General features: G+C 48.0%; 1 protein-coding gene across 12 annotated transcripts in view; it reads right to left on the bottom strand.

Moving 5' to 3' along the window:
• Positions 1–2,329: 2,329 nt before the first annotated feature.
• The window catches only part of LOC123372936 (paramyosin-like), a 68,564-nt gene continuing 56,558 nt past the window's right edge, over positions 2,330–14,335 (bottom strand). For 6 of the 12 annotated variants that reach the window (XM_045021631.1, XM_045021639.1, XM_045021649.1 and 3 more), the window contains 2 exons: positions 3,773–3,831; positions 2,330–3,390 (listed from right to left, as the gene is read on the bottom strand). In XM_045021631.1, the coding sequence (XP_044877566.1) occupies positions 2,412–3,317 (906 nt within the window). In that variant the 5' untranslated portion in view covers positions 3,318–3,390; positions 3,773–3,831 and the 3' untranslated portion in view covers positions 2,330–2,411. The remainder of the gene's footprint in view (positions 3,391–3,772; positions 3,832–14,335) is intronic. The other 6 variants (XM_045021666.1, XM_045021683.1, XM_045021657.1 and 3 more) reach the window with 1 other exon arrangement.

The following is a 14,335-nucleotide window of genomic DNA, read 5'->3' as shown; positions in this document are numbered from 1 at the left end:
CCTCAGCCCGCGACATTTCCCGCCACCCCCATTGGCCTGGGATGGCAAACCATGGCCAGTGGGAGCCGTGGTCGGCCGAACCTGCTGACGCGGCAGGTAAACACACTGGCCCGGCCCACCAGGGTGCTTACCCTGCTGAGGCGCGTGCCAGAGGTTGCCGACCCCGGCCCTACAGCATGAACTAAAGGCCAACTGGCTGTTAGCTCAGGCTGTAGTGCAGACTCATTTTATCTCTCTCTGAGTGGTCTCGGTGCCACTAGATGGGACAGACCACCACACCCAGGAGGTGTGTAGGTTACGTAAGCTCCTGCCAATACACTGAATTAGACTAACACACATTCCCAGCGTTGTTCAAATAGGGATTTTTTGGATGGGACATAAGCCTTCATGCTTTAGAGCATAATCCAGCCTCTAATGGGTGGGGGTCAGAAGGACACATTCCCTCGAGCAGGTTACTCCATAACTACCTAATGCGAGGCTTCCTGCACCTTCCCCTGAACTATCTGGTATTGGTCAGTTGGAAACAGGCTACTGGATTTGATGGACCATGGGTCTGAGCCCGCCTGGCAATCCCCAGGCTCCTGTTGATAAATTGTGATACTTGTTTTCTCCATGAAGAGGCTGAAAGCCAGAGCTCACCCTTGTTTCTTTATGTATAGTGCAGTTTTTTCACGCTGCTCTTGGGCCATGCAGCTGACCCAAAGGAGTCTGGGATTAGCTCTAGTTTGAGAGCTCTGGGGCTTCCAGTGAGTAGTTTGGTGGAAAAAATAATTCATTGGGAGTCTAACGGGCACTTGGCCCAGCCCCTCTCCCACAGGAAAAACACCATGTCAAGTCTGACGCAGTTCGAAGGGCCCTGTTTTATCAGGAGTGCTGAGCACTCACAACTCCCATTGAAGTCAATGAAAGCTGGAAGTGCTCAGCACCACTGAGAAATCGGGCCTAATTTTTTCTTCTAATCATAAACCATTGGAAGGGACGGAGATGGCGTGGGGGGACTTGGGGAGAGGGGTGGGGGGCTGGAGTCATGTGAATGGCCTGCAGCCAACCTTAGCATGTCACCTCCATGCTGGGTCTAGTCCCAGGATCACCCCACAAGCCAGAACCGGATGTGCAGTTGGAGAGCTCGAGGGTTTTCCAATCGGTTGAAAATAACTCACCGAGCGCCTCAATCCCCTTTCCCACAGTGTGCGAACTGCCCACGAAGGACTGTTATTCACAGTTCTGATAGGGCCCTTCTCCAGGGCTTATGAATATATTGCACTAAAGATTATCTGGTGGCTTGAGCACTGGACATGCGTATGAGTGGGGTGGAGCCAGCATCCATCTTCCTTCCACCAACAGTAAAAATAAATAAATAACCTCATTACTTAGTGGGAGGAAGAATCCCATGTGGTCATGGCAGTAGGCTGGGACTGAGGGGATCTGGTTCAGTTTCTGACCCTGACACAGTCTCCTTGCATGACCTGGGCAAGTCATTTAATCTACCTTGTGCCTCAGTTCCTGCTCTGTGAAATGGAAATAATACTCCCTTCGTATTGTCCGTTTAGGGCATCTCTACACTGGCGCTGAAGACATACCTATGCAAGCTCTCCTTGAGCTAGTGCGCTGAAAATAACAGCATGGCCACCGCAGCGTGCAGATTGCTACCTACTCCAACTATCATCCCATCTGAAACCCTAAGTACATAGTCAGGCTTCTAGCCTGTCCTGCCACTCGGCCTGACACGGCTGCACCTCTATTTTTAGTGCACTAGCTCTATCGTAGCTAGTATGGATAGGTCTAGCCAAGATGGAAATTATACCTCCAGCCCTGGTGAAAGCATACCCTTCGACTGCAAGTTCTCCTGTGCCTTGCTCTGGGTTTATACAGTGCCAAGCACCAGGGGATTTGATCTTGATTAGTTATACAAATAATAAACATTATGACTTTCCCTCCCTCACGGCAGTGGGAAAGGGCAGCTGGTCTTAACCCAGGGATCCTGCCAGAATGAAGTCACTGAGCTGCTAATGAAAATACGCAATCTCATTAAAATCAATGATTACGTGGGAGAACTGGAGGGCAACAGATCTCCCTATCCTTTTAAAAAGGTGTGAGGAGCGACCCTGAGAATTACAGCCCAGTGTGTTTCACTTCAGAACCAGGAAGTGAATTATAAAAAACCTAGATGAATGTAGCATGATAGGCCAGACCAGCCTGTCTTCTGTAAAGGAAAATCACACCTCCCTGGTCTAATAGAATTCTTTGAGCATGTCAGCAAAATGGTGGATGAGGGTGAACCAGACGACAACCAATCTAGTATTTTTTATTTTAAAGAGGTATACTTTGTCATGTTGAGCTGAACTCATCAGTTCCGAAGAAGTGTTAATTAAGATGACCTGAAAAGCCAAGCAGAAGCTGTGCAGCTGGTTTTAAAATGGGAAGGGGCCATTGTTTTTCCAGGTAACATGTCGAGATAGGATCTCTACAATCATATTGATGTCATGCTCACTAAACAATAGTAGAAGAGAGTCAGATATGAAATAGTTGTTGACAAAATAGGTGTATAACAGAGCCACAGCTGTGCCAATTCCCAAGCAGGACACTAATATCAATAAAAGCCTTCCAAGATTCAAGAGCCAATGGAGGAGATTGCTCATCTTAGACTGGTTCAGGGATTTCTCCACCAGTTTGGTTTCAACTCGTTGCTGCAGTAATAAGCCAGCCTGGGCCCTGTCCTCATTTTCCATTCTCAGAAGTGCTGCCTGCTGCATTGCCATTTCCAGTTGTCCTTTCAGCTGTATTATGTCCTTCCTCTGAAGCTCCCTGATCTGAAGAAGCTCTGCCAATGTGCCCCTTAACTGGGAGGAACAGCTCCTTTCCTCGTCACGTTGCTGCTCTGCGTCTTCCAGTTTGCCTTCTAGATGCTTCACGTAGATTTTGATTTCTTGTGTTATGTTTTTTGTTCCTAATAAGTCTATTTCTGGAGCAAATTTATATTCTTCATCGGCAGATAGCTGGCAAGAACTTTCATAGGTTTCCAAGGTTAGTTGCTTGTTGGTTCTGTGCAAGTTCTTGTTTTCTAATTCTAATTGTTTGATCTTCCCGTCTCTTAGTTCCAACATCTCCCTGACGTTCTCCACCTCTTTCTGTAGCTCTTCCACCATGAGTTTAAGATAGTCTGTCTTGGTTTGCAAGCCCCTGTTCAGGTCTTCAGTATCTTTGTTTCCTTTTATTAGCTCCTGGTTTTCTGCATCAAGATTGGCAACTGTATCTCTGAGGTCCCATATTTCATTTCGCAAACGTTCGTTTGCACTCATCAAATCCTGAATGGACATTTGCTGAGTGTGGTGGTCTCTGTCTGAGTGGTGGAGGAAGAGTGGTGGGCTTTGGAGATGAAACGGTCAAAGACTGTGGAAGAAGATCAAATACGCTCTGATATATTATGCTTGTGGATTATGCTGATGTACATGTTTTACTCTGAATTTTTATTTCATAAAAGAAATATAAAACAGCCGAAGAAAAAATATTTGGGGGATCTCTCAGACCCTATTTTATGTCAGCAAGTGACACAAACATTCCTTTGTTCATCAATAATACAGTATGTTGAGTATTTTCATAACTAGTCACAAAAAAACTTCTTGTACATGGAACCCAGGCCTATGCAGTGTGGCTCTTTGTCCCCCTCTAGTGGGTGGACTCCATACAGATTTGAATCTGCTTAAAACCTTAACTCAGGCCTTGTACTTTTAGCTCCAGCGGACCTGGGTTCAATCCCCACAGAAATCCATACCGGCATTTGAGCTGTAGTGGAGTTCTGATGCTCATGATCTTCCCAGCCAGGGGTATACCCTGCAATAACACAAACATTATCCAGCATTTAGTCTTTGTATTATGGTTATAGCTAGGAGGCGCTGTCATGGGCCAGGACCCCATGGTGCTAGGTGCTGTACAAACACAGAACAAAAAAGATGGTCCCTGCCCCAAAGAGCTTATTTCTATCCTCTTACATAGAATTCTCAGAGGTGTCTGTAATATGTTAGCCCTTGAGCTCTCGAGCTCACATGAACTGGTTGCTGTAAGCCTTTAAATAAACAAACAGTCCTGATCGCACCAAGGTCCCTTAAAAAGGCATAAAAACGTACAGAAGTGTCTCCAGGGGAAAGAGTCTCTTCTCAAGAACGACACCTTTTCTCCTCCCAAAGAGCTCGGTATGGGCAGAACTCTCATCTCAAGAAGCCATAACTAATGGACCAGATTTATGGCCTTAAGAAAGACAGATTTCTCTCGTTAAGGATTTCCAAGAGTGGTTACGGTTAACTGTTAGCTGTGCTATCAAAGCCATCATCAATATGGGCTATCTGCTCATCTCCTCCCATTCGTTCTCTTAGGGCCTGATCCGAAGCAGATTCAAGTCAATGGAAAAACTCCCACCGAGTCAGAGGCCTTTGGATCATGCCCTCAGTGAGTGTCTGTTTTGGAAGGCATATGAAAGCGTTCTTTAAACGTGTGGGCATGAAATCTTAGAACTGTTCTGGGTAAAGCAGAAGATTTGTATAAATCCTCAGGCGTTACAGAGGAGTGAAGAGTTGAAAGAGGCTATTTAATCTGAGGGAGCATTTTGTGGCAACAATTAGCTACCTCTGAATGTGTGTAAAGTTAAATCTTTTGTTTTCTGTTCCAGTCCCTAGACTGACGTCAGGATGATTTCTCTCATGCTATCTCTCCAACCAAGGTACTTATTTGACCGCCATCACCAGAGCTTTTGAGCACTCCCCAATCTTTTGTGTATTTATCCTCACAACTGTGAGGCAGGGCAGTGCTGCTATTCTCATTGTACAGCTGGGGACTCGAGGCACTGAGAGACTAAATGACTTGGCCAGGGTGACAGGAAGTCTGTGGCAGAGCTTTGATTGAACCCATCTGTCTCATGGCACAGGCTAGCGCCTTGGCCACTGGATCATCTTTACTCTCCCTGCTTCTGTAAAATGCTCCTGATTTGCAAATGTAAACATGCCTCCTTCCCATTTCTCCATAAGATTGGATATGCCTTGTCCACCAAGAACCAAAACTCGTGCATCCTCATAAACAACCACGGTGACCATTGATTTCAATGGGCTATGGATCAGGCTCATAAAGGAGCCATTCAATGGTCATGGGGTGCTGTGGATTTACTCTGTGCAATGGGTAGGGTGATCAGATGGCAAGTGTGAAAAATTGGGAGGGGGGTTTGGGGTAATAGGTACCTATATAAGACAAAGCCCTGAATATTGAGACTGTCCCTATAAAATTGGGACATCTGGTCACCCTAGTGATGGGGAACTGGGAGAGGCTAGGGCCTGGAAAACCCTTGCTCCAGTCCTGGCAGCCAGTCTACATTCTAACCACACTCCTTCCCTGCAGCTCTGGGACACAGCCAGACAAGGCCAGAAAGAAGCTCTGCCAGTTCTGAAGTACCGCAGCCTCCAAAGAGCTGAGCTGAATTCATCTCAGAGGGCTAGCTTAGTCTGACACTGCAAGGGGCAGAAAGAAAAGGGTTACAAGTGATGTGGCTGATGGAAAGCGCAGATAACATCCCCCTCCCCTTGTGTCTGCTCTAAAAGCCTGGTTGGGGGGGGGGGGGGATTCTAATGGCCTGCCTTTTATCTGAAGGGAGACTAATCCAAGGGGAAACCAAATAGATTTATTCAGGTCAAAGGAGTACCCAGCAGCTGATGATCACATTAAATATTTATGTCCAGCTGGGGGATTCCCCTGATTATTGTGTTGTGGGTTTTTTTAATGCCCATTGATCCAATGTAGTGGACATTTTCCAGAGCACATGATAGTTAGTGGTGACTGTCTGTAATGGTGGAAATACCCTGCCCCCGGGTTAGATTTTTGGCTGCAGATTCACCCCACTTGTGAGCCCTGTGATCTTCCTCCCTAATGTAGGGATAGGGGACGGTGGAGTACTGGAGGCTTTGATTAAAAAATCAGTTTCCTTCTAATGCAAATAATCCCCATCCCCTCCTTCATCTTCCAATCTGTGTCTGGAACACAGCAGCTGAGACAGATGCCTGGGTATTCAAAGGGTCAATGGGCATGATACATGCTACGGTTTGGTGGCTTCATCTCTCTTGCCACAGGGGCTGCTGCTCCATGGGAAAAGTGCACGTGTACACTCAGCAGCAGGAAAAAGCCAACCAGGAGCCTCTAATGTCCCTATCTGCACAATCCCTACATTTGGAAATATGTGGATCGCTAAGTTCTGGTCAGTTGCAATGCTGGGAACCATGGCCTTGATTCACGAGTCTGTCTGAACTGTGCTTGATACAGGGCTAAGTGAGGGTGGTTTTTATGACACCTTTGCACTCCCCCTGATCCAGCCCTCAAGCTCCCGCTGGGGAGCAGAGTCTGGGGCTTGCCCCACTCTGGTGCTCCAGCCGGGAAGCAGGGTTGGGGGCTTGCCCTGCTCTGCAAGTGCTGTGGCTCTGCATGGCTCCCCACTCTCACTCCTATGTTAAGGGGAAGCCAGGGGGCTCAGCACACTGCCCCCGCCCCAAGCATGGCCCCCACAGCTCCCATTGGCTGGGAACCGTGGCCAATGGGAGCTGCAGGGACAGCACCTGCAGATGGGGCAGGGCGCAGAGCCACCTGGCCACGCCTCCATGTAGGAGCCGGAGTGGGGACATGCCGCTGCTTCCAGGAGCTGCTTGAGGTAAGCGCTGCCTGGATCCTGCACCCCTGACCTCCCAACCCTCTGCCCAGACTTGATCCCCTTCCCGCCCTCCAAACCCCTCAGTCCCAGCCCAGAGCACCCTCCTGCACCTGCAACCCCTCATCCCCAGCCCCACCCCAGAGCCCACATGCCCAGCTGGAGCCCACACCCCAACCCCCTGCCCCAGCTCAGAGTCCCCTCCCGCACCCCGAACTCCTCATTTCTGGCCTCGCCCCAGAGTCCGCACCCCAAGCCAGAGCCCTCACCCCCTCCCATGCCCCAACCTCCAGTTTTGTGAGCATCCATGGCCTGCCATACAATTTCCATACCCAGATATGGTCCTCGAGCCAAAACATTTGCCCACCCCCGACTTAGGAACACTCATCCCGGCTCAGGACCCCATTGTGCAAGGCCCTGTACAGAGAAGGAACAAAGAAGACACTCTGCTCCAGAGCGCTGACAGTCTACAGGACAGACGGGCAGCACAACAGGGGGACAAAACAGCCCAGTGGCATGGTTGGGAAGATGAGGTAACAAAGGAGTTGAGCATAGAAGCAGATGTCTCAGCTCGTCACTTGCCTTCCCAGTGCCAGGTGGGATGAGCATCACGGCAGAGGCAGGTATTAAGGGAGGGATTTACAAATGGACGCGTTGACCAGGCAGTAATTCCACAGGGGCTAAATAATCTCTTCCGAACGCAGCTGGCATACCACTAAAATATTTATGGATTCCCTTTCTGCTCCCAGGAGCAGATTTTCTATGAATATAACTATGCCAGTTAGGGGGTGATTGTTTTTACCAATATAATTAAAGCAGTCCAGCCACTAGCGTTGATGTGGTTGTACTGGTATGCAGAGGCCTTGCACCAGGATAACTTGTTCCCCTTTCCCATACAGAAATAAGCTATGCTCGTATAAGCAGATTTATACCAGTATAACTATGTCCACTCAAGGGGGTTTTCACTGCTTTAACTAAACCAGTCTAAAGCAGTACAACTTTTGTGTCTGGACCAGACCCAAATAGCACTAAAATAAAAATACATTGTGTGCCCACAGCGCCCTCTATCTGCGGATCTGAAAATGCTTTGCAAATATTAAATCTAACCAGGAATTTCTACAGGAATAGTTGTTCTTTGAAAAGTTATTCCAGGAACTCGGCAGTCAGTGAGGTAAATAAAATGGATGACAGGGCAGTAATGGAATCATCCAGCTGTGAACTCCTACAGTACAAATATTTTAGCCTGTTTCGGTTCAAAAGCGTGCATAAGAACTCAGCCTTCGGTCAGGAGGGGGAAAAAGCCTCTATTTCATTGTAAATCTCTCCCAAAAAGAACCGCAATTAGCGGAGGGCACAAAAGGAACTGTAATATAGATGTATTTTTTTAAAAAAGCCTAGGAAAGTCTCTCTATTCTAGAGTCAAGTGGTTGATTTAGCTGAATTTCAACTTCTCTTTGCCTCTGTCCCATAAGCAGATGTGTGTATGGCTGATCATGTATTTTGGCTTGAGGCTGCCCTCAATCTGTTCCCACATACCTCCCAATTCCTGCCAAATCACATAACCAAATGTAATACTAGTGTCAGGGCCTGATCCCAAGTTCATTGAAGTCAATGGGTGCCTGGCCACTGATTTCAATAGGGGTTGAATCAGGCTGTTAGAGATTTGTCACCCCCATCCCTCTGAGAATGCAGGATTTTCCCCTGCACTATTCTCTTGCCAGCCCAGTAACTCAAGCACTGGATGTCTCCTGCTTAGAGAGACTATTTCACAGCCTAACTGATCTTATCACTTGGAAATGTTTCCTGATTATCAGTCTTAACTCCGTGTCTATCCCCTAAATGGTGTTCGATTCAACTCCTTAAATATATTTGTATTAAGGATCGGAAAACCTCTGGTGATTTTGATGACACCGCACAAAGGTTCTGAACCTTCTCGGAGTGAGTTTATTAAGTTCTGTAATGTTTTCAGTACTGAAGATCAGAGTGGTTTGAGGTTTGGACTGGGTCAGTGAGGGGTCTGGGCTGGGGATCAGTGAGTAGATCTGAATGCCAGAGCTGGAGGGAGAATGGAAATTGTTTCACAAAGGATTTTGAAAAATTATTTCCATTCCAATGAGGACCAAAAAAGAAAATTCCCCCCCAAATTTGTTTTGATTCAGTTGAAATGTTGTGCTTTGACAAAAAGGCTTTGTTTTGATTCCAACTTTTTAAAAAAATGTAAATTATATTATAATACAAACTTGAAAAAAATCAGAAGAAAACAATCAAAATGTTTCATTCTGAACTTTTTCTTTTTCTCTCTCTCCTAAGTTAAATGTTGGCCGAAAGCTTTTCTGACCAGCTCTAATAAATACATTTAAGAACGAAACCGGAAGCTCCCTTTTGAAAAGAACCCTTTTTCAGGTTCAAAATTATTCTGCATCTGTGGGAATTCCCTGCATACATGGAGATTGATCTATTTGTACTTACTGTGCCAGCAACCAAGGTGAGATGAGAAAAGCCTCTCAGGTCTAAATTCACATTGAAGCAAATTTACAGCCAGCGAGGATACCCTAAACTGGAATTTGCAAAACTAAAGCTTCTTTCTCTAATACTAATCAATTTAGAATTCTTGGCTCTGTTGGCCAAGCCCCGTAATTTACAATATGTATCTTGAGAGAGACAAGGTTGGGGAGGTGATATCTTTTATTGGACCAACTTCTGTTGGTGGAAGATATAAGCTTTCAAGCTACACAGAGCTCTTTTCCAGGTCTGGGGAAGAAAATGAGTGTCTGAGCTAATTATAAGATGGGATATTCGGGGTAATGCATGTTGTAGGAGGCTACTGAAATATTGTTGGCAGTTGAGGGATAGATTGTTGTGAATAACCTTCCCCAGACCTCAAGAAGAGCTCCATGTAGCTCAAAAGCTTGCATCTTCCACCCAACAGCAGTTGGTTCAATGAAAGATATTATCTCACCTACCTTGTGTCTCTAATATCCAAGGACCAGCGTGGCTACAACAATACTACAGTACAATGTGTGTCTTGCTTGGCTGACTTACCTCAAAGGCCAAAGTGCCACCTGCTGAGTAATCAACAGCACTGCACCTAGAAACTCAAACTTACTGTCTACCCAGAAGGGTTGTGTACGTGTATTGGGGAAGAGGGGAGGGGAGAAGAGTTTTCCTTCACTAAAGCAAATGGAGATCCCAGTTCTAAGATGAAGGTTTCCTGCAGGTCTGTAAATCCTGGTTGGTAGAAACAAATATGCCATTCAGTTGACAGCATGATGAGCCATTCAGAAAATAGCTTGCGAGTTCTGCTGGGCCTGGGGTACTCAGACCTCAAGCCAGTGGGGGCTGTAGCAGGGTGCAGGGCTTCTTTAAAGGTAGGCGCAAACCGGCATTCTTGTTCCTGAGTCATGACCTGTGCAAGACCAGGCAGCCGGGGGGTTGTGTGGCCCAGAGAGCATGGGAGTGAGACCAAGGCTAGCTGAGAAGAGGTGGAACAGGATAAAATCCAGGTGTTCCTCAATGAAGAGAGAGAGAAACGGGATGAGAGGAGACCGGGGGCAGGGTTCTTTGCTCAAGTTGCAGAGAAAGAGCTTTGGGCTCCAGGCAAGGGGCCAAGGAGAGGTACTTGTTCTCTGCAGTCAGACTGCAGGTAAGCTCTGCACTGAGGGGGGAGGATTTACTCCTGCAGTCAAACAGGATGAGGATAGTTGGTGCTGGGACCAGAGGAGCAGGGGGTGAGCTGGAGATCTGGTGTGTGCCCCCGGTCTTATTTGAAGGTTGGGGTTCCCAGAGCGGGCGGGAGGCTGACATCATGGGCCGATGGGAGGAGGGAGTCAGTGTCTTTCAATAGTGAATGGGCCTTGTAAGTAAAGACAAATCGCTTATGTTTGCTAAGCTAGAGAAGGGGAAGCCAGTGGAGGGGATGACATGGTCAAAGAGAGAGGAGTGACACGGTTAAAGAGACTGGAAAATGAGCTCCGCAGCCGTATTCTGTCTGGAGGTGAGTGGGGCACGATCACGTTCATCAAGGCCAGAGAGAAGGATGTTGCCGCATTCAAGGCACAAGATGACAATAGCCTGGGCAAGCACTGTCACTGCATGGATGGATAGGAAAGGCCGGACCTTAGAGCGGTTAGGCTGAAAGAGTTGGCAAGATCTAGAGGACCTAGGGTATGGCTACACTGGCGATTTGCAGCGCTGGAAAGCCTCCACCAGCGCTGCAATTAGTAAGTGGCCACACCTGCAGGGCACTTCCAGCGCTGCAACTCCCTGGCTGCAGCGCTGGCCGTACACCTCACTCGGCATGGGGAATAAGGATTCCAGCGCTGGTCATCAAGTGTGGCCACACACCAGCGCTGTGATTGGCCTCCAGGGTATAAGGTGTATCCCAGAATGCTTTTATAAATTACTCTCTTTGTTTTGTTATGCAGCCTCTCTTTGTTTTGTTGTGAACGAGCTCCCGATCGGAGCTCCGAACAAACAGAGCTCCTGTTTGCTGTGATCATCTGTAGCTGGCTGTAAACAATCAAATGAGAGGCAGGCAGGGAGAGTGAATGAAACAGAAGGGAGGAGCTCTGTTGAACTGCTTATCTAAAAAAACAAACACTGATCACAGCAAACAGGAGCTATCTGTACCTGGCTGTGAACGATCAAATGAGAGGCAGGGGAAACAGCGTTGGATGCAGGCTGTTAGGGTTCGCAAACATTTTGTGATTTTTCCAATCTCTCTCTTCCCCGCTCCCTGTCACAGTACACCGCGGGGAGTCCGTGTTGGAGGCAGGCTGTTTGCAATTAAGAGTTAAGACTAAGGGGTCAGAAACATGTTCTGATTTTTCAATGCAGGAAGCTAAACACACAGTGTTGGCTCCAAAAATCCCCTCTCTCTTTCCCCCCGCTCCCTGTCACACTAGACCCCACTCCACCCCCCTCTTTTGAAAAGCACGTTGCGGCCACTTGAATGCTGGGATAGCTGCCCATAATGCATCACTCCCAACAGCGCTGCAAATACTGCAAATGTGGCCACACACCAGCGCTGTTAGCTGTGAGTGTGGCCACACACCAGCGCTGGCCCTGCACAGCTGGATGACCAGCGCTGCAAACCGTAAGTGTAGCCATACCCCTAGAGAGATGCCCAAGATGACACCCAGATTGTGGACCTGAGTGACAGGCAGGGTGGCGCTGTGAGAGAACTGTTGATCTGGCCAGATGGCCCAGTCACCTATACCCAAATCATCCCGCCATCCAGAGTGGAAAATGAAGCATAAACCACCCTACGAGCAGAAGGGGATTGTGGGCCAGCAAGGGGAGATGAATCAGCAGCCACAATAGCATTCATGAATACAATAGAATTCAACATCCCTGTGGTGGGAAGAACACCTCAACTGCCCAACACTGTGGCATTTAATTTCAAAAGGGGGAATGTAGCAGGGTGCTGGTGCACAAGCACCTAATTAGCCCCTGCTCAGCCAGCCTCAATCAGGGGAAATAGATTGGGGCTGGGGAAAAGGCTGGTGCCTGGCCTCAGGGACTGGCTGCACCTGTGGGCCTGCTCAGAGAAGAGCTATAAAGGCTGGCTGGCTGGCAGCCAGTGCAAAGGGGGGGGATTGGCCAGGGAAGGGGTAGTCTCCAGAGGGAAGGGAGAAACCCTGTAAAGAGGAGACCAAAGCCTTGTAAACTCTGTATATAGTGTTGCTGGTGGTGGGTACTAGTTGTAAATAAAAACCACGGGTGCTGCAAAAGAGAAGCCTGAAGGTGCCTTATTGAAGGAGCCCAGAGCAGCAGGGAGGCAGGCCAGGAAAGGACCTGGTTACAGGGAACTATACAAAAATGAGGGGGTTAGTTAGACAAGAGTTAAAAGGTACAGTGACTAAAGTGAAATCCCTGCAAGTTGCGTGGGCCCTTTTTGAAGACACCATAATAGAGGCCCAACTTCAATGTATACCCCAAATTAAGAAAAACAGTAAAAGAACTAAAAAGAGCCACCGTGGCTTAACAACCATGTAAAAGAAGCAGTGAGAGATAAAAAGACTTCCTTTAAAAAGTGGAACTCAAATCCTAGTGAGGCAAATAGAAAGGAGCACAAACACTGCCAACTTAAGTGCAGGAGTGTAATAAGAAAAGCCAAAGAGGAGTTTGAAGAATGGCTAGCCCAAAACTCCAAAGGTGGTAATAAAATGTTTTTTAAGTACATCAGAAGCAGGAAGCCTGCTAAACAGCCAGTGGGGTCCCTTGTTGATCAAAATACAAAAGGAGCACTTAAAGACCATAAAGTCATTGCGGAGAAACTAAATGGATTCTTTGCTTCAGTTTTCACGGCTGAGGATGTTAGGGAGATTCCCAAACCTGAGCTGGCTTTTGTAGGTGACAAATCTGAGGAACTGTCACAGATTGAAGTGTCACTAGAGGAGGTTTTGGAATTAATTGATAAACTCAACATTAACAAGTCACCGGGACCAGATGGCATTCACCCAAGAGTTCTGAAAGAACTCAAATGTGAAGTTGCGGAACTATTAACTAGTATAGACGTAGCCTAAGAGTTCCCTTAACAAAAGGGAGCCTCGAGTAGAAGAATTGGCCAGTGGTTAGGGTGCTGGCACAGCACCTGGGAGACCTCAGTTCAAGTCCATGTTCTGCCACAAACATCCTGTGTTACCTCAGGCAAGTCTCTCTGCCTCAGCTCCCCATCTGTACAATGGGGATAATGCATTGCCCTACCTCACATGGTGTTGTGAAGCCACATCTATTAAACAGAGTGAGATGCTCAGACCCTGTGGTAATAGGGGTCAAATAAGTGCCTCAGAAAGCAGGGCTACCCTCACCTAAGCTTGCAGTACCCACATCGCTAATCAAACCAGTCTGAAAAGGAGCAGCCTCAGTATGAAGGTAAGCAGCTGGCTTATTCAGTGATCTAGATGCAATCTCTGGCTGTGGATGCTTGAGGTGCATATGAAAAAGTTGCTCACACATCCACTATGTGCAGAATCGCTTATTGTTATTACAGCAACACCCAGACTCCGAACCAACGTCAGCACCCCAGTGTGCTAGCTGCTGTACGCACCCACAGTAAGAAACATCCCTGCCCACAGTGCTTATCATCTAAATAGGCAAGACATGAATTTCCTTTTCACTCACAATATCCCAACAAAAGCTTGGGAATGGAGGCAAAGTCACACAATTTGTCTGTGACAGAGTGAGGAATTGAACACTGGTCTCCGGCCAGTGCCCTAACACCAAAGCCACTTTTCCTCCCCAAGCTCTGTGCCAGTAGTTCTCAATTCATTACACGTTGTGGGCCACATATTCAGCCACAATGTGTTGCAGGGGCTGGGTGGCAGGACAGCCGGCTGCCCCAACCCTGGACCCCCGCCACCTGGCTGCCCCAGACCCGGGGCCCCGACCCCGCCGCACTGGGCGGCAAGGCAGCCTGGACCCCTCCATGCTGGGCAGCCAGGAACCTGGCAGACCCCGGCACGTGGGCCGGCCTTTAGCACACAGCAGAGCTGGGCCACAGCTGTGTGCTAATTGGGCTGCATGCAGCCCGTAGGTTGAGAACCGCTGCTCTACATGAACAAGGGAACAGCTGGTGCACCTGGCATTGGCCACTGTCGGTAGACAGATACTGGGCTAGATGGACCTTTGGTCTGACCCGGTACGGCTGTTCTTATG

The sequence above is a fragment of the Mauremys mutica genome, chromosome 1 (assembly GCF_020497125.1).
Source record: "Mauremys mutica isolate MM-2020 ecotype Southern chromosome 1, ASM2049712v1, whole genome shotgun sequence".
NCBI classification, from domain to species: Eukaryota; Metazoa; Chordata; order Testudines; family Geoemydidae; genus Mauremys; species Mauremys mutica.
The sequence above is the reverse complement of the archived record's forward strand: the minus strand, read 5'-3'. Positions and strand labels throughout refer to the sequence as shown.